The sequence below is a fragment of the Anolis carolinensis genome, unplaced genomic scaffold (genome assembly GCF_035594765.1).
Source record: "Anolis carolinensis isolate JA03-04 unplaced genomic scaffold, rAnoCar3.1.pri scaffold_13, whole genome shotgun sequence".
Taxonomy (NCBI): Eukaryota; Metazoa; Chordata; class Lepidosauria; order Squamata; family Dactyloidae; genus Anolis; species Anolis carolinensis.
The window spans coordinates 1,879,036-1,904,287 of NW_026943824.1; the positions used below are offsets into that span (position 1 = coordinate 1,879,036).

General features: G+C 41.8%; 1 protein-coding gene across 1 annotated transcript in view; it reads right to left on the bottom strand.

Annotated features, from left to right (window-relative positions):
• Positions 1-1,659: 1,659 nt before the first annotated feature.
• The window catches only part of foxk1 (forkhead box K1), a 39,777-nt gene continuing 16,184 nt past the window's right edge, over positions 1,660-25,252 (bottom strand). Inside the window, exons 2-9 of the mRNA XM_008121725.3 lie at positions 18,849-19,046; positions 8,849-9,005; positions 6,350-6,496; positions 6,065-6,258; positions 5,694-5,860; positions 5,280-5,564; positions 4,918-5,142; positions 1,660-3,457 (exon numbers count right to left, since the gene is read on the bottom strand). Of these exons, the coding sequence (XP_008119932.3) occupies positions 3,231-3,457; positions 4,918-5,142; positions 5,280-5,564; positions 5,694-5,860; positions 6,065-6,258; positions 6,350-6,496; positions 8,849-9,005; positions 18,849-19,046 (1,600 nt within the window). The 3' untranslated portion in view covers positions 1,660-3,230. The remainder of the gene's footprint in view (positions 3,458-4,917; positions 5,143-5,279; positions 5,565-5,693; positions 5,861-6,064; positions 6,259-6,349; positions 6,497-8,848; positions 9,006-18,848; positions 19,047-25,252) is intronic.

Here is a 25,252-nt window from a genome sequence, read left to right on the forward strand (position 1 = left end):
AATGCAAGCAACAGATGCCTGAAATGTGTTCGTATACATATGCGTCTGCCTTGAGGGAATCTTAAAGATTCTTTAAAGTCATACACATATGTATACAAACACATTTTAAGCATCTGTTTCAGAGCATCCTTTTACCTAAACCATCAAACTACAGGGAGATTCCACCTAAATATTAGGACAACGATGGGCAACCTTTTGCACTTGGTGTGTCAAAATTCACCAAAAAAACTTGCATGACTTGGGTGGTGTGTCACTTTGAGAGACAAAAAAAACCATAATTTCGCAATATGTATAGTTTAAATAACAAAAAAATGTATAATTGTAATATATAACTGTACTCAATAAATCAAAAACTATTTACAGTAGAGTCTCGCTTATCCAACGTAAACGGGCCGGCAGAACGTTGGATAAGCGAATATGTTGGATAATAAGGAGAGATTAAGGAAAAGCCTATTAAACATCAAATTAGATTATGATTTTACAAATTAAGCACCAAAACATCATGTTATACAACAAATTTGACAGAAAAAGTAGTTCAATACGTAGTAATGCTCTGTAGTAATTACGGTATTTATGAATTTAGCACCAAAGTATCATGATATATTGAAAACATTGACTACAAAAATGCGTTGGATAATCCAGAACGTTGGATAAGCAAGTGTTGGATAAGTGAGACTCTACTGTAATACCATTATTTCCATGTACAACAATCTATGGTACCTCTTGCAGTTCCCACGCTGAATTCTCTCTATTCTAGTTTCAGTGTAGTCATGAATAAAGAATACTATAATAGTAATAATATGATAATATGCTACAATAATAGAATGATATAATAATCTCTCTCTCTCTCTCTCTCTCTCTCTCTCTCTCTCTCTCTATATATATATATATATATATATATATAAATGTAATGTGCATAATTCCCATGGAGTAAACAACAAAACCACTGGACGAAATCACACCAAATTTGGCTACAAAAGACATAGTCATCCAATCAATCTGCATGCGGCAGTGTGTCAGTAAAAATGGCTAGGCATGTCAGTGCTGACACGCGTGTCATAGGTTGGCCATTACTGTCCTAAACCATCAAACTGCAGGGAGATTCCACCTAAATATTAGGAAGAGCTTCCTGAGAGTAAGAGCTATTCGACAGTGGAAGATACTGCCTTGGAGTGTATTGGACTCTCCTCCTTTGAAGGATTTTAAACAGAGGCCATCTGTCATGAGGGTTCGGATTGTGTCTTCCTGCATGGATGGCCCCTGGGGTCTCTTCCAACTCCTATGAGTCTATGATTCTATTTTTTTCCATGTCAGGAGCAACTTGAGAAACTGCAAGTTGCTTCTAGTATGAGAGAATTGGCCATCTGCAAGGACGTTGTCCAGTTTGATGTTTTTACCATCCTTGTAGGAGGCTTCTCTCATGTCTCCACATTGAGCTGGAGCTGATAGAGGGAGCTCATCCACGCTCTCCCCAGGTTGGATTTGAACCTGCAAACTTGAGTTCAGCAACCCAACCTTCAAGTCATTAGCCCTGCCGGCACAAGGGTTTGACCCACTGCGCCACCGGGAGCTCCATTATGATTCTATGACGTTATAACTATCACCATGGGATTCATCAGGAAGGATCATATACCCTGATACCTTAAACTACGGCAAGGCTATTATTTTATTTCATCTTTATTCTGCCCCTCCTCCGAGGAGGGCACGGTGGCATACAGAGTTTCCCCTCCCCGCCCGCAACTTTATCCTCACAACAACCCTGTGAGGTAGGTTAAAAGAGACAGTGACTGGTCCAAGGTCCCCCAGTGAGTGTCATAGATAAACAGGAAATCGGAACCCCTCGTTAGACTTAGTCCAACATTTTAACCACATATACAACATTGGCTCTTTAGGCGTCAGGACCAGCATTTAAAACTGGAACTGGGTTAAAAGCAGATTTTATATTTCCATTTCTCTCTTTCTCTTGCATGTGTGTTTCTCTTAAAATCAATGAACCGGAATGATACTGAAGATGGTGTGACTGAGCTGTTCCATAAATCCCCATATAAAAAGATTTATTTGTAGGCAGACATGGAAACGCGAACTTTCGTGCACCGTGTTAATTTAACGCTCTAAACTAGATATTACAATACAACCCTTTATATGCTTCAGGACTTCTCGTGGATATGCAAAACCACGGGGAATAGAGACACCTATTGAACAAATTGGCAGGAGCATATCAAGTCACATTGGAGGACCTAGGAAATGCCAAGAAAGGGCGTATTATTTTCAGAAAAAACGTAAATGAAACCATGGGTATCATTTATGTGGTTATGGGGTCATTCTGTTATGAGCCACAAAGATTTATATGTTCTCAGGCCAACTCACTTTGGCAGTATCTAGTGACCAAACATAGAACACCGTGATATCAACAAAAGGGGAAACTGGCCAAGTTTTTTAAAGGGGGAGGAAATTACAAAACTGTCGATAATTTCACCAGCAATTGTGTGCATAATATGGCAAAACCTGGTTCCAAAAGTAATGTTCAGAAAAAAGATGATCCATCAGTTTTTGAGGGTTTGGAGTTGAGATGAAAGGGTATAAATTTCTCTCTAAAGAGTATGGAAGTGTTCCTTTTTTGGACTACAAATCCCACATCTCCCACCCAAGTAGATGGGAAATTCTGGGAGTTGTAACCTCCCAAAGTCGCATGAATAAGAAATTTGAGAAAGAGAGAAAGAAAGTAGTCTTTGGAGATTGAATGAGCCCCTACCTTCTGCCCTTCCTCTCCCCGAATACATGCTTCTGTCCTGTGTTTTTTAATATGCTCTCGTAAAACTACCATGCTTTTGAGGGGAAGAAAGAAAGGGGAAGAAAGGAAATGAAGGGCTTGGGTGGAAAATCCCAGCAGTCATACAATCAAATTGTCTTTATTATTATTATTATTTGTTTTTTTAAAATCTAAAAAGGAGAGGAAAAATAATCTCCAAAGTGAAAAGCAAAAGAGGATTTTCAGACCACAGGTCAGTGGAGGCTTATTTGCGTATTCCGTTTGGCACCTCAGGATCTGAAAAACCCCTGACCTCTTTTTTTAAAAAAAACATGCTTCCAAGGGAGCTTTTCCTTTGCTTTGGGAGAAACATCTTGCTGGGGGAAAAGATGTTACAGTCATATATCTTTTTTGTTTCCTTTTCTAAAAAAATGATCTCCACCAAAGCTTATGCCGCTGCATTTCCGAACCTCTGGGTTCCTCATTCGCCAGCAGCCTGTCCTTGTGGGGTTGCGGAAGTGATGACGCCGCCGGTTTGCAGCAGAGCCGCTCCTCCTGCCTTGGGCTCCTCCATCCGAGGCCGCTTGACCTCCGGCTCATTTGAAAGCTCCTCCGTGTCTTTTGCCACAGCTTCTCTTGCTTGGTTGACCACCACTGGAGTGGAGGAGCTGGCCTGGGCCGCAAGGAGCTGCAGTGGATTTGTGAGGGCTGGAGAAAGAAAGGGAGAAGAGAATCCATCTTTCCGTCTCTTTCTAAAAAAACACGATACTAGAAAACCACCAGATTTGAACAAGTCCAATTGGCCTGGTTTGGTTTATCCACAGGTCAGCTGTCCGAATCATCTAAGCCAAAGGTCCTCAAACTTTTGAAGCAGAGGGCCGGTCCACAATGCTTCAGACTGTTGAAGGGCCGAATTATCATTTGAAAAAAAAAAATACAAAAAAATTCCTATGCATACTGCACATGTCTTATTTCTAGTGCAACAACAACAACAACGAAAGAACAATACAATATTTAAAAATGAAAAAAAAATTTAACCAACATAAACCTAGCAGGATTTCAATGGAAAGTGTGGGCCTGCTACTGGCCAATGAGATAGTCAAGTTAATTAGGATTGTTGTTGTTGTGTGCCTTCAAGTCATTTCAGACTTTGGCTAAGCCTAAGTCTAAAATTAATTATTTATTTACTGCATTTATTTACTACATTTATATCCCACCCTTCTCACCCAGAAGGGGACTCAGAGCAGCTGTATGTACATACAATATATTATATTATTAGAATAGCACAATATTAGCATTATATATTACTATATTGAACTATACCACTATACTATTATATAATATGTAATATATAACATATAATTACTATTATTATATGGTATTATTATTAGTATTATATTGTATAACATAATATTATTATCAATATTATATGTATATACAATATATTATATTATTAAAACTGATATAAAAATATTATATTATAAAATTGAGGGCGGGGGCCAGGTAAATGACCTTGGAGGGCCGCATCCAGCCCCCGGGCCTTAGTTTGGGGACCCCTGCTCTAAGCTATTTAACCTCAGCAGACTGAGAGCCAGAACTAAGGTCACAACAACATTATAGAACTCCAATATTCTGATGATAACGTAGTCTGTGCGCATTGAGAAGAAGAACTACAAGCCACTCTAAACACCTTTGCAGAAGCATATGATTTTAATGCATATTTTAATTTTTATTGTAATTTTTTAATTTTGAAAGATTTTTAAATCTGATGTAAACTGTTTTTCTGATGTATATGTTTATATTGTAAGCCGCCCTGAGTCCCTTGATGGGTGAGAAGGGCGGGGTAGAAGTGATGTAATAAATAAAAATAAATAATACAAGAAGCTTGGCCTCTCATTAAGCATCAAGAAAACCAAAGTGCTCTTCCAGTAGTCACCAGCCATCCCCTCTGCAATGCCAGAAATACAGCTTAATGGCACAATGCTAGAAAATGTCAACCATTTCTGCTACCCTGGAAGCCACCTCTTTAGTTAACTATATATCCACCGCCAAGATCCACAGCCCCGAATTTAATACTATATATAAGGGGGGAAATTAGCAGAATAGAAAGAAACTCTGTATATCCAGTGGATGTAATGTTCCATGCATGAATAGACAAATCTACACACCGTAGGTGCCGCTGGTGATGCTGTTGGTGGGGAGAGCGTGCTTTCCGTTTTGCGTCACGGCTCGGACGGGGAGCTGGTGTTGACCGATGGCCACAGGGGTGGCTTGCTGGAGGATGGTGACCGTTTGTCCTGGGACGCCCTGAGACATCTGGCTGGCCACGGTCTGAATCACCCGGCTGCCAGTGGGGATTGCTGCAAACGCAATGGTGGGCTTCTCATCCATTCCTACAGAAAGAGAGTCAATTGTCATCCGCAATGCTCCTATTTTATCATCTTTTGGAGCATCGTGTTAACCAAAAGGTCTTAGGCGATATGGCTACAACAGACCCACAAACATGGGGCGGTGATTCACATGTTCCTACCTCGAGGCTCGCCAGCCAAGTCCAAGACTGTCCCTGTTGCTGCTTCATGGCTGCCACTTGCCGGGCCCTGGTTAGTCAGGATGTATCCATTTGCAGAGTTTGCAGAGGTGGTCACGACCCGGACCATGGTGACAGTAGGGGCTTGCTGCACCACATGAATGGCATGGCCCGAAGGCTGCTGGGAGGTCACAATGGAGGCCGGCATGTAGGCCACTGGCTTGGCCATGAGGGCTGAGGGCCGAGACGGGACTGCCATGATTACTGGCTGGGCACTTACAGGCGAGCCTGCGGGGAAAAGGAGAGGAAATGGGAAGAAATGGGTCCGAAGAGAAGATCCTAATCCAAGCAGTTCAGAATTCAGATGTTTTTGGACCTAATAATTGTAGAAAGAAACCTAACATTCTCTTTGCTTACCAGGTGCACTTTGTGAATACCGATACTCTGGAACGGAGGCTAGCTTTGAACCAAAGTCGTGATCGTGTGGAATGGGTGAGCCCTCCCGCGACAGGCACTCTGGCGTCTGGAGGCCACTTGTGTGAGGAGACAGCAAGCCGGGATGAGTAGGGGATGCAGGGGCACTCCTGGGGGGCACAGTCCCAAGGAGAGAGTCACAATTAGCTGACAAACGTCAAGACACCCTTAGAAGCAAGTTCCAGGGCCTGGAAGCAGCTATCAAGAAGACCCCGTCCTCTGTAGCTGGGACAAGGGTGGGACAGAGAGAAGGGAAGCTTCCTCCTACAGTGGAGCAGGAAATGGCTTTTGTCCCGCTCTCAGACCCAACGTACCGGGAGGAAAGAGGCCCAAAAGGGGTTCGGAAGCAGGACACCCCCCTCTGCCTCCGTTTTCGGAATGCCTGCTCCACCAGTTTGCCTTCTGAAGGAGGATCGATGCGCCAAAAAGAGCCCTTCCCTGGCTCCTCCTGAGAACGTGGGACTTTAATAAAATAACGGTTCAAGGAGAGGTTGTGCCGAATGGAATTCTGCAGGGAGCAGAGGGAGGAAAAGGGTTATCCCAAAGCGAGCGCAGAATTCCTCCTCATTTTGAGCAAGCGAACCAGAGCAGAGACTTACCTGCCAGCCTTTATCAGCTGTCCGGTAATAAGGATAATGCTTGGTGATGTGGGCATAGATCCCACTTAGTGTTAATTGCTTGTCCTGGGCTGACGAGATAGCTTGAACAATTAGCTGGGCATATGAGTATGGCGGCTTGGATTCGTCCTGCAGACAAACAACACAAACACAGACACACAGGGGAGTTTTTAGCAGCTTCACAGTTCATTAATAATTTAGGTTGGAGCTTTTCTAACAAGGTAGGCGCCAAGTATCCAGATGCCTTTTAAGGTAAGACCAAAAAAGAAGCAAACAAAAATCCCAAAACCGTTCTCCCCAACATGGAACTGTTATGATTGAGCCTCATGGCTCTGTTACTGACAGACGTGGGCGTAAGACTCCTCGAGAGTCAGATACTCTCGAGGAGCGAGAAAGAAAAAGACTGCGAGACATTTTTGCAGCACCATCTGACGAAGAGTCTTTTGAGGGGTTTACGGAGAGAATGGAGGAGGGGCTGGTTAGCTCGGAGGAGGATGAGATGGATTGGACTCGGGTAAGGGAGGAATTGGGTGCCACTGGTCATGATGGGATAGAAGATGAATGGGGACTTTCAGGACTAGACCCATGGCTTAGCTGGAGGGATGGGACGGGATCCACAGCTGGAGATGCTGTGGGGCGTAGTCAGAGGTGTTCCAGCTCTGATGAGGAAAGTGATGAGGAAACGCCCGGGTTAAGGAGGACAGCTGACAGTGATGAGGATTTGTAACTGGCATAAAATGGGGCTTGGGAGCAATTGCAAATTGCGTTGGGCAAGGTAATCTGGACAAACGCTTGGGATCTGTGTGGGACGCTTTCCTGAAGACTGGTGTGTTTTCCTGTGCTGAGACGTAAGTTGTTTTTGGAATTCAGGGTCAGACGGCGGGAGGAATTGTGTGGGCATTTGTTTGTGCAAACCTGTGCTTACTCTTATTAGCTTGACCTTCCGTCGTCTTCTTGACGGACGCCATCTCCTGCTTTGAAAACTCGGATTGAACTGACCACGGCTTGCCTTCCCCCTTCTGGACTTGGAAACTACAAACGTCTACTTCTGGCTTTGAACCACGGAAAGGAACTGGGTCTACTCTTCTGCTACAATCCTTGGCTGATCTGTTCGTGTTGGAAATCCTGTCTGCTGTGTGTGTGGGAGCGACGCAAGTTCCTCTAAGCACAGTGTTGGCAGCAGAGAGGAATCTGCTGCCAATTAGTTGCATTCTTTTGTATCTTGTGTTCCTCGGCTTTTGTTTTGTTTACCCTCAGGCTGAAGCAAGCAGTTTGTTTTTACCCGGATTAAACTTCGGTTTAATCCGGTTTATCTTTTGTACATTTTTTCCTTGTCCCTTTTTTGCTCCTAAAGGCTAAAATTGCCTGGCCCTTGTGTTTTTACGGGCATTTTTGAGTTCTGTAATTAAATAAACTCTGTTATTTTGAACCTTGTGGCGTTCTGTCCTTGACAGGAACTCCCTGAGCTCCTTGGGCCAATTCAAAATCCTTCTTATCCACAAATACAGGTGCAAAGAACTGTGGTGGAACTAGTCTTCTTTACTTTTAAAAAATAAAGGTTAAAAAACAAAATAGTACTCCCAGCAATGAGGCAATGCAATACACTATTGTTTTCATGGCCTGTTTTTAGATTGCCTAGAGGTCTTGGTGGCCCCCGGACATGATGTGAGAATGGGTTGAGTATAGAATCATAGAATCATAGAATAGTAGAGTTGGAAGAGACCACATGGGCCATCTAGTCCAACCCCCTGCTAAGAAGCAGGAAATCGCATTCAAAGCACCCCCGACAGATGGCCATCCAGCCTCTGCTTAAAAGCCTCCAAGGAAGGCGCCTCCACCACAGTCCGGGGGAGAGAGTTCCACTGTCGAACAGCTCTCACAGTGAGGAAGTTCTTCCTGATGTTCAGGTGGAATCTCCTTTCCTGTAGTTTGAAGCCATTGTTCCGTGTCCTACTCTGCAGAGTATTTTGTAGGATTCACAAAAATCCTAACAGTAAGGCCAATGGCAAGGTACCGTGGGAATCAAAGTTCAAAACATTTGGCGAGTCAACACTCCAGATTACATGGAGGCAGCCACTAAAATTATTCTTAAGCAGACAAACAATAACTTAGTTCAGTGAACTGAGCATTATAACTCTGTAGAGAAGAGTTTGAATTCTTGCTTGGTCATAACCATGGGCAAGTCACTCTCTCAGCCTCAGAGGAAGGCAAAGGCACCCCCCCCCCCCCACACACACATACACACAAATCCTACCAAGAAAACCCGTGACAGGCTTGCCATAGGGACACTTTAGGTTGAGAAGCCCTGGTATTTAAACAAGAGAGGGGGTATCATGGGCAAGTCACTCTTTCTTGCTGTGGGTATAACAATTTAGAAAGTGGAGATCTGTGGATCTGCCTTGAGCTCATGGAGAAAATGGACAAAATAGATGCAGCGGCTGGAAATAGGCAGATAGAAGAGTCTAGCTTCTTGTAACAAACCTTTGGGCTGTCTCCACCTGACGCATCTGCCTGCTGTTCCGACGTAGCCTTTGCTGCATATTCAGCCGCCAGCTGCAGGTCCGAGGTAACATTGTGGGTAAAACGGTATCCTGAGGAGCCAGCACCGCGGGGACTGGCCGGGCACGAATTGGGAACACTGTGGAAGAAAGAGCGATGAAAGAGAGAGGGAAGTTTCTCAGCTACGTGTTAACAATACACATACTTAAAGTATTAATAATGCAAAGATACTTCACACATTATACCACATACCAGACATATACTTCTACACTAAACTGAGATTAGTGTATTCCCTAAGAAACCTGGCAAGAACAGTGCGAGCTGAATACACAGAAAAAGGCTCAAAATCCTTTGCAGCATTTCAGTTCCTTGAAGAAAAGCCTGAAAATTCCTAGCCCAACAAACTTATGTTGGTGGAGGATTTTCATGTTGATACAACATCCAAAAATGTCATTTCTATTAATGGTATCTCAGTAGAGCCGTGCCCGGCTGATAGAGGTAAAAAAATCACAATTAGGAGATGTGCCACAAGATGGCACTCATGGCACAAGCTGCAAGAAACACATGCCAAGCAATAACATAGGAAAAAATATGAATGCTTACTTAAAGCAGAGCCTCTTTCAGACCAAAGAGGAGTCATTAAGATGTGGGAGGATTAATAAGTAAATCAAAACCCACCATCAAACAACTATGACCTGGAGAGAAAAGTGTGTCTGGGGGCGCAGAATGGCACAGGGACCAGCTGGAAAGGGACAAGAAGCATCAAGCGTTTTCGCTGGCCCTTCACCTGCAGCCTGCCTGCCAAGAGCAGCACAGCTGAAGAAACAAGCAAAGAGCTCTGATCAGAAGACCACTGCGGTTGTGTATACTGCATATGCCAAGCCCCTATATTCACACAACCACACATCTTGAGAAACCAACTGGCACCCTTTAAATGCCACCAACAGGGAATGCACCAAAATCCATCCAATGAACTTGTGCACAGTGCCAGGAGTAGAAAAGTGAAGGCTGAGCATCGTGATGAAAGAAACCCATCCATGCCCACGCAATGCCTCCTTTGCCATCTTTATGTCTGGCAGCGTTGGCACAACTCAACGTGAACATCGATAACTATAGTTTGGGACATAAAAGCGACACTTGAGAGGATGACACACAACGGTGTGGGCAGAGCTGCATGAAAACAGAGCTCTGAGAAATTACTATGTTGGATTTATTACTTTCAGAAGCCAGCATGGCCAGTTTAACTCTGCAATGTGTAAAGAACCACCTGCTTTTATGTCCAATGTTCATGGTGGTTGGAGGATGCGGGGAACCACAGTCCAAAGACTACTTTTCAAAGCTGAGCATGAAGGTCAACATATTGTGGGAGGCACATAGTTTATGCCTTTGGAACAAATAGACAGAGGAGCAGTTAATTTTTTTTTGAGGGGGGGTTACTAAATCCTCTTCACATGCAAGGCTAGTTCCAAGCCAGGATATTTTACTGTCTGAAGAAAGTGGAACTACATGATGCTCCTTGTTCTATAATTAGGTTTTAAAGATAGGCTGCACCATTCCAGCATGTCGTAGTGGATTTAGTGTTGGAATATGACTCTGGAGGACCAGAGTTCGAATCCTTGCTTGGCCATGAAAATCTACTTGATGACCCTGAATGAGTCATACACTGTCAGCCCCAGAAACCCCGTGAAAGGTCCTCATCAGTGTCACTGTAAGTCCACAACTTGTAGACACACAACAAGAACTGCTTTTTTCTCTATTCCAGATTGAGTCACGATAAACACAGTCTCCCAAAAGGAAAGTGCCATGGGAAACTGGATTCCTAGCACTCAGCACTAGCAACAACATTCCTACTACCCAACTAAACAATGCATCAGCCCAGTTAAGACAATAAGAAAATGAAACGTGTTCCTTGTTTCTCCTGCTCTCCCCCCTCCCAGCAAATGAAATACCCACTTATTTCACAATGCAAATCTCTCCAGTTTCTTACTGCTGTGTACTGATTTGTGGGGTTATTCCCAATTGCCTAGCCACAGAAGCCATCTCTTGAGTAGGGAAATAGCTGGGAAATTTTACTTTTCACCATCAAGGCATAATTTCCTGGAATTTTATGCTGTCACAAAAATCAACCATTTTACCAGAAAATGTTAACCACAAGCTTAGCTGGCCATGATCAATTTATCCCTGTATGTGTCAGTTTGTCCTAGATGCAGAATTGTTCATGTACATGCATAATGCTTTGCCTAGGGAAAAAACACACTCAGGCAAGTATGTCTATTTTTTGACTTTGAAACACTACATTATTTTTGCATTTCCCTCGCAGAAAGAGGAAACAAACACGGTAAAACCCAACCAAGTCAAGAGCCACCTGCTTTGGGATAATACCAAGAAATGAAATGGGATCTTCTTATAATCCTGTCATGATTTACTTGATAAATCCCACAGGTAATGGGTTTGCCATACAAATTAAAGTATATCAGAGAAAAATAACAACGAATGGGGGACTGAGAACAAAACACGAAGCTTTACAATATAATGCCACATACTAATACCAAACTTATTCACCCAAGGTTTGTATAGGGACAACAACATGTTTTGGTGGGGAGGAAAAGACATTATGGTGGCTGTGTGGGATCAAAAAATCAGTCAAATGAGGACTGAGAATTCTTAGTAGCAAGGGTATTGACTGACAGGTAGGAAAATATAAAACTGGGGAAGAGGGTATTCAAATAGGGCATAGTAACAGGAAAGAGGCTATTAATGGCTGCTTGCCATCCTGAACAGAACCATTCCATATTGTAAAATTTTATTGCAGGTTCTTTTTCAAGATGACGAAAACAAGCCTCTAAAAATACAAAAAGAAGATGACTGCATTCCCTTGGCTGCTGACCACGCTGTTCTTGAATGTGACAAGCTAGCTGTGCCGCAAACAAACGTGCCCTCAAGCCTTTTCTGCCTTTCATCAAAGACTTAACTAATTTTGGTCCCAAACCACAAAATTCACAGCGAATGGTGCCACTCAGAGCTTGGATGTACTCTCTGTTGCCTAAACATGGCAGTGAGGGAATGCCCATCAACACTGGCTAATATAGGCAAAGGTGAGAAATGCTGGGGGTTGCAATCCAAAAACATTTGGAGGGCTGTATTTCTCCCTCACTCCCTAACACTCACAGACACATATGGCACCGCAGCATTGGCATCTCCATCTATATTTAGTGAAGCTAACATCAATTTCCCGCTGTACCCACTCATCCTTTGCTAAATGCCCTAAAGACACTAGATCTCATATGAACTTAGAAGCTAAGCAGAATCAACCCTGGTGAATAGTTTTATAGGAGACTACATTTGAATATGAGGTGCTGTAAGCTCTATTTCAGAGGAAAAACGATTTGAAGCAACATAAAAACAGCCCAAACTTTAGATCTAGATGGTTTCATAGCTTTTCTTCCTCACAATTATTATCCCCATTTTACAGATGTAAAACGGATGCAAAATGACAGCAACTACATTCCAACACCATAGGCTATAGAAACCAATGAGGTTAAAAACACGACTCTCGGAAGAATATGTGGTCAATGGATTGCATAAAGCCATTGATATTGTGTATTGGATACACAATATCAAAATGCAACACACAATCCACAGAACCGCAAGGTCTCCTAGAAGCCATTAGCTATGTTCATTTTTTTAAAAAGCAACAAAGATAATCCAAGCAATTCCAGTCTCAGGCTTCTTTCATAAAAAAACATGCTGTTTCCAATTAGGGCAGCATTGAATTTAGATATGCATTATGAAAAGCAGAATACATCCAATCAAGATTGCAAACAAGAGCTGCACAGCCCATTTGAAAAAGTATGTTCATCTTTTGAAGTCGATGCAATGCAATTATATCAACAGCATATTTCCTGAGCATAGGAAGCCTGGAGAAGAGAATTCATTATTTGTTTGGCTTGTTGGATCTGAAATTGAAGCTGAATGTATTCAAATCCATCAGCTTCCTTTCGTACTCTCGCTGTGCCTCTCACTTCCTCCTACAGCGGGACTCGACTGGGTTTTGTTTTCCTGTTTTCTCCTGTGCCAGCAAAATAGTTGTCCACTGTGGTCCAAACAGGGAATTATGAGATGTTCAGTGCTGCTGTTACAACACTAACCCTTTCATGGATTCCTGGCTATGAATATTGCTATTTTAACTACAATTCAATCAGTAATTGACTGCAAACCGCACAGAACCCAAATGATAGGTGATAACTGAATTAACTTATTGGTAAAAGCAAAAGTATTTAGGGTGGATTAAGACATTCAGCAGCTTTTCATACATAGTTTGCAAGCAGTCACCATATAACATTTTGTGACCATATGCCAGCTTCTGAATTGATTCCTACAAATACATGTTTGGATGGATTTTAACTTAATTTGTGCTATTTGTTTTTAATTCTATTTTAATATCTGTATATTTTAAATTGTATACTCATACTTTTATGTCAAGCTGTTTTGAGTCCCCTTTGGGAAGATAAAGTGGGGTATAAATAATAATAATAATAATAATAATAATAATAATAATAATAATAATAATAATAATACAGTAGAGTCTCACTTATCCAAGCTAAATGGGCCAGCAGAAGCTTGGATAAGCGAATATCTTGGATAATAAGGAGGGATTAAGGAAAAGCCTGTTAAACATCAAATTAGGTTATGATTTTACAAATTAAGCACCAAAACATCATGCTATATAACAGATTTGACAGAAAAAGTTGTTCAATGCGCAGTAATGTTATGTTGTAATTACTGTATTTACCAATTTAGCACCAAAATATCACGATGTATTGAAAACATTGACTACAAAAATGGCTTGGATAACCCAGAAGCTTGGATAAGCGAGGCTTGGATGAGTGAGACTCTACTGTAATAATAATAATAAAAAATGTGGATCAAAATGTATAATGGGAATGGGTCCTTAATGCATCTTGAACAAGATTTAATCATATGACAAGTTACATTACGGCTAACTCTTGAACTCAGGGCCAGTGCAACCAAGTACTATATTATCACCATTCTGCAGTTATGTTCACACAACGATTGCAATCCTACATGGCTCAGCATTGTCACACTTCTGTGCTGGCATTTACATTAAGAGTATACCATTTCCCACTCCTCCATCCCACCTAAAATTACTATACTGCTGCTGAAAAGACCCACACGGCTATTCCATGCCTCGGAGGAGTTTCTCTATATCTCTGCAGTCAGCATGTGTTCAGCTAGTATGTTCATGTGTCATTAGAGTTGATTTAAAGTCAAGATTTACAACAAAAAAACCCTAGCCCTCCATTCAAATTAGATTTTAAAAAAATTAAACCAGACTTCCAATGTTTCCTAAAGACACAATACCATAGAAAGATCCTAAATTGCAGAAATAATAACTAATTCTCCCATTTTGAATTATATTATGTGAACAGCAGTTTATGGGGACTGGAAATAAACCGACAAATCCTGGTTCATGTGTGTTTTCTCCCTCTTGGCCTTTCCTCACCTTAAGTCAAAGACAAAGAAGAACAATCAACACAGACTTTGGGAGTTGGAATAGATCCAAACAAGGAGGAAGAGGAGCTTGGACAGAACTGCAAAAGATCTCATTGCTGATTACTTAAAATTAATCTGAAAAACCATCCAGAGGATCATTTAGTGTGCATTCTCCTTCATCTGTGAATATGTATTAAACCTATATTAAAAAATAATGCACACCTTCTACAGAGAATGATTAAATAAATATAGGATCTTCCTCACTAGTGATTTAAATGGTGATTGATCATTACAGCCGAGTCCTTTAGAGAAGCAATTCTAATCATGACTTAAATCAATTTGATTTAGAACAAATCAGTCCTGTGCCTCCTGCTAAACAAACTGTGGTTTGTTTATCCCCTCCCACAGCGCTCAGAAGTGATTACATTAGGTTTCGCCTACATCTATGGCAGGCATCCTCAGAGGTTGTGAGGTCTGTTGGAAACTAGGCAAGTGGGGTTTATATATCTGTGGAATGTCTGGGAGAAAGAACTCTTGTCTGCTTGAGGCAAGTGTGAATGTTGCAATTGGCCACCTTGATTAGCACTGAACAGACTGGCAGCTTCAAAGCCTGGCTGCTTCTTGCCTGGGGGAATCCTTTGTTGGGAGGTGTTAGCATTGCCCTGACTGTTTCCTGTCTGGAATTCCTCTGTTTTCTGAGTGTTGTTCTTTATTTACTGTCCTGATTTCAGAATTTTTTTAAAAAAATACTGGTTTCCAGATTTTGTTTTCATGGTTTCTTCTTTGCTGTTTTGAGGATGCCTGCCGCAGATGTGGGCGAAACACCAGGAGAGAATGCTCCTGGAACATGGCCATACAGTCCAAAAAACTCACAGCAACCCAGTGATTCCGGCCATGAAAGCCATTGATAGCACAGTGAAGTATCTCCTCCTTTGTGGCCACAGGTAAGCAGTGACATAGACCTGAACCTCTTACCATACAGCTTCCGTTAGAGGCCCCATGTTTGCATTCTACCACAAAAAAAAAGACTTTGGCCATTTCCACAAACGTGATCTCATAGACAGGATGTTTCTATTGGCTTCCTCCCCATGGCCAAGAACCATTTTTCTCGATGTGGAATAAGAAGGCAAATCATTGGGGGGGGGGGGGGGGGAGAGGTTGTAAAAAGGATATTTAAAGATGTAATCTAAATCTAAAAGGACAAAACAGGATCCAATGTTTATACTCCAATTTTTCAGTGTTTACTGGACTATCCCCCCTTCCCCAAGATGGCCACATTTGTTTAAAGCTGCAACAAAGGGGGTTTCTTAGAAGCTAAGCAAAAGGTGGAGACAGGAAAGGATAGAGAGGGGGAGGAAAGGAGGAAAAGGAAAAGGAGGCGAATAATTCCTAAAAGCCACACTGTTTTTGTACATTTCACATGATGGAACTGCTGAAGTGGGCAGGTTTTCTTTGGCCGAGTTAACGCTCAACCATTTTCTAGGTAGCAAACTTTTCTATAAGGGGAAAAACTCCAACATAAACTGGTAGAAAAGAGGGGGAAAGAGAGACATTACAAGCCCGGGAACAAGAAACTGGCGGTGGAAGGAAAACCTGGCAGGAAAGCAAGCGCGAAAGTAAACAGAGAAGCAGTCTGAGGGGTGGGACTGTTTGTTTTGTGTGTGTGTTCCTGTTCAAGGAGCCAATGTTGGACCAACCAATTCAAGGAAAGCTGGGAAGGGGAGGGCCGGGCCAGGCTCGGATTTCCAAAAAGGAAACTAATTTCGGATCCCTCCAGGCTCCAGCCTGTTTCCCAGTGACCAATCAGGGGAAGGAAAGGCAAACGCACACCAAATTAGGCAAGTGAACTCTACCAAAGGGAGGGGACAGAGAACACACACATAGAGAGAGACACAACGCTGGAAAGCTGAGCTCATGAGAACTGCTTCCCAAGGCACCAGGAGGGAAACAAATGAGAAGGGCTACAAACTCACCCAGCCCTCCTTATGTGGATTGTTGACATTTCTCAAAGAAGGCAAGAAAACACATAGCAACCAGTTAATCTAGTAAAAACCATTCACCATAAGCAACCCTCTGGGAAGCTGGTTTTTTCATGGAGCAAAGCAGACCTAGGTACTTCAATGGACAGGGATAGGCTGCCCTAATGGCTTGGATTAGAAGTTTTATCTAATCCAATTGTACTGTTTCCAGAAGTGGGCACTCAAAACTAGGGTCGGAAAGCTGGAATTGTTCTGCACACCCCTCAACTGTCCCAATGCATCCTGTCACCTTTTCAGTTGTTTTTAAAAGGCCTCAAGTTCTCTCTCCCCCTCCCATTTTTGTCCTTTGTCTTTGACTTCAATTGCTCCAAATGGAATTCAAAGTAGAAAAGTAATCTGAATTCATTTAACTCAGAGGAGAGGGGGAAAGGGGAGGGAAGAGAACCTGCACGGGTCCTGGTTTTTACATGTTGGGAAATATGCAATATATGGTATAGAAAGCCAGCATGGTGTAGTGGTATGAGCACTGGATTACAACTCTGGAGACCAGGGTTTGATTCTCACTTTGGCCATGGAAACCCAGCTGGTGACCTTGGGTGAGTCACATATTCTCAGCCCCAGAAATTCCCCTGGGTTTAGGGTCGCGATAAGTTGGGAAAAAAACTTGAAGGCTCAGAATGCCAAAAAGCTAGCATCTGGCATGTGGAAATAAGCTTTCTCCAGTAATCGCTGCCTATAGTGATTGAACTAGTTACTCTTCCACCAAAGTTAATAAGCACAATTGTTTCTGAAAGTGAATTACAGAGAGTGGGATGTTTACTTTTACATTTCCCTGGCATTTTGGATCCTAACTCCCAGAATCTGAATACCCTGGGGGATTCTGAGAGTCGTAGTCCAAAACCAAAACCAACTTCCATAATCAAAGAAATAGAAGCAACACTTCAGCTCCAGAAATGCAGTTTTTTTCTAGAAGTAATGAATACCAGATGCTGTAGGCTGTATTCCAGGCGATGGAACTGACAAAATCACCTCTGAGTATTTCTTGCCTATGAAACATCTATTAAATTAATGGGATCGCCATGTCAACTTGGACACACAAACACACACAACCTCCCTTCCCTTCCTTTATCCCTTTAATAGCCCTATAAGACAGGACATCTTGTGCTCTCTGATGTGAAGAAATGGCAAGGTTTGCCTTTGCTCCCATGTGCCAGGGCCGGCGCCACAATTGTGCCCACTGACTACAACTCTTTCTTTCCTTCCTGGAAAATTGCCATAGCCAGAGAACTCACCGACTGGCACTGGTCCACAGGTCACCATTTTGAGAAACACCACTGCAAGGCAAGTCTGACTGAGAGAGAAGGATCTAGCAAGCTACAAAGGGGTAGCTTTTAGACAACTCCACTTTTTCAAAAACAAAAGCCATACAAATAATACATCACTCTCATATTCCAAAAGGAACTGATCTCATCCGCTCCGCTTCCTGAGAACAGAAAGCAAGGCACAAAGTTGTTTCACGTGGGGCAAAGCAGAAAAGGGGATGTTTATACACTCAGCAGGCCCTCCCCTGAAACAAGAAAGGAACAATGTAAAGCCTGGGCAAGAGTCAAAAACCTCAAAAGTATTTTCCCCCTAGAAACTTGGTTAGATTTGCTGCTTCTAAGCCTCAGTGGATGTGGAAGCCTCAGGCCGGCATTTCATAAAACATTCTTTTGTAGGACTGGGCAGGATTATCATCTCTTACTTTCTCTTTGCGACAAAGCTGCTTCCCAAAGGCGGTCTGGTCTAAGGGATACATACACAGCAGCATTAAAAATGCAGGGCATTTGCTGAGTTCTTTTGCCACCCTGCCGCCTACAAAAGCAACTACGGAAGCCCTAACCCTATTGGCATCAAAAGGAGGATGTTAGAAAACAAAACCACAAATGTTTCTGCTAGAAAGAGAATGAAAATAGAACACGTTCTCTCTCTTAATTTAACTATATACACATGTTCAGCTTACTCACAGCTCACACCCAAGCAGCCAAAACAGCAACAGAAAATATCAAGAGGTGCCATACACTGGATGTGACAGTTTGTCTATCTCATTTATTTATTGTTTCACATCCCATTCTTCTTCCAGTTTGGGACCTAAGACAGCTTATACAAAGAGGCAAATCTAAGAGAAAAAGCTAAATATCTGACAGTAAAGTCACCACTAATTTAGTAAAGACACATGGTTTGTTCCTAATTCCTCAGTTGTGTACTCCAAAAGAAGAACTGACAAAAGGAGTGGAACAGAAACAACTAGAAATGAAGAAGATAAAAACTGAAGTTTGATCATGATGTCTTTTGCAGCAAACTATGTTCAACACAAATCATAGTTTATTGTTGACATGCACTGATTGAGCAATGGAAGTCTGCTACACACTGGATGCTCTTTTCCTATGGGGATTAAGAGCCCTGAGCACTGGAGTAGCCACAGTGATGGGAACATGCAATCTCCTTACCTGATAGTGCCAGTGGGAGATGGCAAGGGGCTGATCAGGTTCCGGAGATCCGGCTCCGGAATGTGAATCTTAAGTGGGGAAATCTGAGGGTAGAGTGGCCGAAGTGGAGGTGATGAAGCTTCTTCTTTGACTTCCTCTTTGTGATAAAGCGACGTGAAATGGATCTTGATGTTTGTGCTGGGGAATCGGAAGGTGCATCTGAGGAAAAGAAAGAGAAGGGTTTGGTCGTCTGCATAGCACTCAATTTCTTGGCTGGTACATACAATCCTACCTTCATATCTGTGGATTTGACTTCTGTGGATATGATTATTCCAGGATTTGATTAAAAATACTCTAACTCCTCCCATGTGACTCTGTGATCAACTCTATCCAGTTATGCTGGAGGACCAAGAGATTGCTAGAGAGAGCATCTCTGTAGGAGTCTCTAGGTCCTCCAATGTGGTTCAGTGGCCAGCTTATGGCAGAACTAAACCACAGTCATGCTAGAAATCCTATACATTAGTAAAAAACAAAACAAACCAGCAACTTCTTTGTTTGCATATTTTGTGACTTTCTTTCCTTCCACTCAAAAAGAATTTGGGGAAACCAACTTTTCAGCATTTGTAGGTATTTTTCCAGAAAGAGAGCAAGATGAAAATAAGCTAAGAAAGTTTTCAACCAGCACTGTGCATCTCAAGAGCTATACATCACAGCTCTGTAAAATCCAGCTGTACCACAAAATGTACCTTTACCACCAAAACAATCTCTCCCTGGTGATTTGTTCAAGGAAATGCCCAGGCCCGCTCCATTTCATCTGACATTTTCTCCATCAGCAGTTATGCCTGGTTGTAACCGGATGCACAGACATCAAACATGTTATAAGTATGGACAGTTATGATGGATGTTATAGCATACAAGTCAATTTTCTGCTGGCACATTTCTCTCTCCAGGACTGCAAACAGCCTTGGCAAGGTTCCTGCTACCCTACTACATCTCTCCACTGGCAAGCGCTGAACAAAGGATGGAGATATTGTAATTCCACTTCTGAAAGATCCTGTGGGAGAGAAACACGAGAAGGGAGTAATGCTTTCCAGACACAAAATGCCAGCAGCAAAACTCCTGTTTCTAGGGTGCACACTCCCTTTTATATTAAACACACCTGGTTAGTTATTTCAATTGTTTAAATGCTTCTTATTTTTCCAGAATTGACATAAAAATAGAAGAGAAAGATACATAGCCATTTAAGGCCAAAACCAAGGATGTGATGTTCTAGGGAACTGCAAATGCACAAACAGAGGTGGTGGGTGCACCAGTTATTTCTACTCCATACTTCATCTCAAATCCATCCAGACCGGTTTCAATTTATGATTTGTCTTCAACAAGTTAGTTGCACTAAAAAGCACATGTATTTATTTATTTATAAAACATGTATTTCACATTCTTATCATGAGATCTCCATGCAGCGTAGAAGTAAAACCAATACAAAACAATTAATACAATTATTGAAACAGACTATTAAATATTAAAACAGTTTACAATCATGTGCTTGACTATTTGAAAGTGATTCCCAAGTTTTATGCCTTTACTTGATGTTTAATGAAGTCAGAATTGACACCGATGGGCTCCAAAGGGGAAGCATTTCACAACATGGGAACTACATTTGAAAAGGCCCTTCCTCTCCAATCTCTGAAGGTAGTTATATAATTCTGATGTGGTCTCAGGGGTGCCTTTAATGTCTGAGAATTTGTTGGTGTATAAATAACAGATGGTCTAAAGAGCTAGGAAGCCCAAGACAACATTTCAAACACTCGTGGCATCTCTCCCTGGGGCATTTTAAGGAGAGAGAGTTGCCCCAGGGAGATGGCATCCAAGAAGATTTTGCAGCAAGTGATGAGAAATTGATATTCTATCTCCATATTTGAATTGACATTTTGAACCTGGTAGTGCAATCTGCTTTGCTTTGAAATGCAAAGTACGTATTTTTTTCTGTTTGGAAATTAAAATAGGAATCCTAGCTGTTTCCAGATCAAAAGGTTATTCCATTTCACCTAGTCGACTAGTTTCCAGTTAAATGCAGACGATAAGCCTTGGTCCCACTATGACTGGGAGAGGAGGAAGCTTAACAAGTAAATAAAGTATACTAGGATTTCCATGTGTTTTGGACTCCAGCATTGACCAAATATTGACCAATCCGGTAGGCTGTTAGGAATTGTGGGAGTTGGAGTCCAAAGCACCCAGAGGGCCAAAGTTTGGCCATGCCTGATTCTAGCCTGACTCCACTTTGGTTTCTCACGTGTCAGTGGTACCCACATTAGTATGCAGAAATGTATTGTGAGCAGATATGCCCACTACTCAATTTTCTTCCATTTCACAATTTAAAAAGCACGTTTACAATCTGAGATGTAGATGAGCACAGAAAAACGGCATTGTTTTAACCGAAGAGCCTGAAAATTAAAAATTAATAAATCCTCACCCCAGAGCAGTATCATAAAATATTGTTAGACTAATGGATTTCTCTAGAAGCCTTTTCATTTATTCTGAGTTCTTGCAGTGGAAGAAAAAAACACTACATTCCAAACAACAGAAGTAAAAGAAAAGCAAATATGGACCTCTTTATACATCTCCTTCACGAGGCATGCAAAATTCAACCACTGTGACTAGGGATGCATGCTAAATACAAAAAAAGCTGTAAAGAAGGAACCGGCAGTATCTGAAAGCCAAGGCTCAGAAGCCATGGACAAAAGTATTTTATTTTGAAAAATTAACCACCACAGAAAAGGGGAAAAGCTGAACGAATATTGGCTGGGGAAAGATCCGTTGGCCTTTCTTTCCTTTTTCCTTTCAAACGCACACCTTTTTACAGTTCACTGGGCACTAGGCACTGTAAACATGCCTGTATAAATAGGAAGGCTTCCATAAATCACCCTGGAACTGTAAATTCTGCAGACATCTTGCATTACTCAAGCCATGAAAATATTTGCACTGTAAGAGCTTGTTTACACACTCAAGGATCTAGGGACGGCTGTCTCAGCAATGTTAATCCCAAGGGAGCAATTCTTGTTATCCGCAACAGACAATAAGCTGTAGGGTGTTCAAAAGTCACCTTTCTGGTCACCAGTTCTGGATGTTCAAGCACTGCTAGCCCAGTTTAGTTAACTCATGCACTTGGTGTGCACACACTCAACTCCTTCACACCAAAAAATGAATGAAGCTCTCTGACTGATCTAGACCAGAGGCCTGGGCCTTCTCAGAAGTCTTAGCCAGCTTAATGGCCAGGAATTCTGGGACCTGAGGTACTAAACACCCGGAGGGTCACAAGTTTGACACTACTGATCTAGATCCTAGAACGATTTTGTTTGCATCAGGAACAACTTGAGAAACCGCAAGTCACTTCTGGTGTGAGAGAATTGGCCGTCTCCAAGGACGTTGCCCAGAGGATGCCCAGATTTTTTATGTTTTTGCTGACATTCTCTGTTAAATTTTTGAGGTCTCTCACTTGAAAGAACTATTAAAGAGTGATGATGATGATGATGATTAGAAACAAGGATGGCCATATTCACTATTCAGTGTTGCAGCATTTGAGCACACTTTTCCTTGCAGAAGGATAACTCAGTTAGTCTGTCCCAACAAATAACAGTCTTGTAGGACTTGAAAGCACTACATTTATTACTGTCTGAGATTTTGTGAAGTACACTTCTGCAAGAGCACGACCCAGAATGCTAGGTATATATGGTAATCACTGATATAACTAGAAGTGGGATTGTTCATGCATCCACAAAAGCACATGGTGCTCATGGCTAAGGTGCTACAGGTCTCTTAAAGAGGAACTATAGTGCTTTAATTGTGTAAAGTGTGAAAGGGTGCTTTAGAAAGGAACAAAACAGCATGTGGCCTTGATAAGGGCACATGATAACATCCAAGCGCATTCAACAACACAAAGAGTGGTTTTGTCTCATTGGAGAATGAAGGAAAAGAAATGAAAACAAAACCAACACAAATGCACAGCAAAGCGCAAAGCTGTTTGCTTCCTGCATTCCACTTACAACATTTTGTCCAATCTGGCAGAAATATGTTTGCTCTTGGCCTGAAATTCAGCATGGAAAGCATTCTGGTTGGAGGGGTTATTTCAGCCAAACCCCAAACAGCCTGAAATAGCAAGGCTCTTTCTCCTATTTTAAAGAAACATTTTTGCAACTTGATACTACAACAGGATTATTAGGTAAACAATGATAAGCAACGCAGTTTGAGAATCTAACTAAACAGAACAGCTGCTTCTTGGGGTAGGATTTGATATACAGAGCTCATTACTTTTGAAACAGTCCTCAATATTGTAATTTTGAACTCGTGAAGCATGCTCTTAAGAACTATAAATCAGTCCTGAATATACCAGATCTGTATTTATTCATACATTTAGAACTTCTCTCTTTTTCCCTGCACAGTCCAAATTAAAGGCCTGCCTATTTTGTTTCTATAACTGCAACCTGGTGACAGTAGACCATGAGAACCTACTTGGTGACTTTGGCTACACTACCTTCTCTCTACCTCAGAAGACAGGGGCAAGCCTCGGCGAAATCCTGCCAAGAAAACACCATGGTAGGGTTGTAAAATGCTGGATTTAATTACTGTAGATTACTCCTGTATTGAGTCATGAGTATTTCTACTAGCTATACCTATGAAATAGCAGCTAGAGTCAGCACAGTTTATTGATTTGAGAGCTGGACTCGGGAAAACTAGGGTTCGAATCCGCAGAAGTCTATTTTGGGCATTTTTTTCAAACTTTATTTACTTCTCTCTCGACCTATGACAAAAGCAATGGCAAACACCCAGAGATCAAATCTTGCCTTACTTGAAGGCATACATCATCATCAACAATGACAGCAATATTTCCTACTCTCAAGATTGAACAAGGCAGTTTGTGGGGCTGCCAAAGAAACCAAACTATATACGTATCTTATCCAGATCAAACAGTGGCTAGCTAAACACTTGCAGAATGTAATAAGCTGGACACAAAGGTGTCAGTCTCTGTTGATCAACTCAAATTCTACACTGGCCAAAGCAATGATTGCATGATGGAGACAATGGCTTAAATCCAACTGTCAGCCCCAAGCAAAGTAAATACAGAATCAATGGGTAGTTGAAAAGCTGGCATTTATGTAAATTCAATTTGGGCGTATTCTGGCTGGGACTAATAAATCCATTTCAGTCCAAATTAGATGGAACCTTGTTAATTGAAGTATACCTGTATAACTTTTATTTTCTCCTTATGCTTAGTGGCAAGATGGTGATACATACTTGCAGCAAATGAAGGATTCTAATTTGCATTGGTGACAGGGTTGCCATGTTTTCAAAACAGCAATAACAGAGAGTTGGAATTCATGACAAGCAGGTTGACAATCGAGATGAACAAGTCTGTGTTCCCCCTAAATATCTTGAGTGAAAGCACAAGTTCAGTATACTTTATGCTGGCTGAAATCACCCATTCCCTTGATGTAACACTGTTCACGTATCAAGAGTCGCCATAATATGACCTAAAGCGTCTCTTGCAAAATATCTCTTTTTCTTCCAGTCTAGAAGATGCAGCTGTTCCTGCAGTACCTGATCGCTGTCTGCATTCTTTTGCAATTAGGTAAAGAAAGAAAACTGAAAGGGGCGAGAGGGGGCTGGGAGGAACTGCAATTTTTGGCTGTGGGAATCCTTCCAACCTCAAACCCACACAAAAAACAAACAAACAAAAAACACCATGTTTCTGGGATAAAAAAATATTTTTAAAGAATTGCAAAAATTGAGAGCCTGGGGTGGTGGAACTCAGATCCTCCAGGAGATGAATGAACCTCCTAACCTTGGCACTCTTGCTTTAGACCAGATTTGGCAACTTCAGGTCCAGAAAATTTTACCCTTGTTACCAGAAGTATCCCTCAAAATGCTATAATTACAAAACCTAATGCTGGACTCCCATTTCTAGTTTTAAGGAAGAGGTCAAACATCTCAAGGGACCCACAATTTGCCCACTTTTCAGCATGGGGGCCCTTCAGGAAAAACAAAAATGGTATCTGCAGGCACCACGTTACCCACATACAGTAGAGTCTCACTTATCCAACATAAACGGGCCGGCAGAATGCTGGATAAGCGAATATGTTGGATAATAAGGAGAGATTAAGGAGAAGCCTATTAAACACCAAATTAGATTATGATTTTACAAATTAAGCACCAAAACATCATGTTATACAACAAATTTGACAGAAAAAATAGTTCAATACGCAGTAATGCTATGTAGTAATTACTGTATTTATGAATTTAGCACCAAAATATCACAATGTTTTGAAAACATTGACTACAAAAATGCATTGGATAATCCAGAACGTTGGATAAGCGAATGTTGGATAAGTGAGACTCTACTGTATTTCTCTTGTTTCAGGACAATTGTC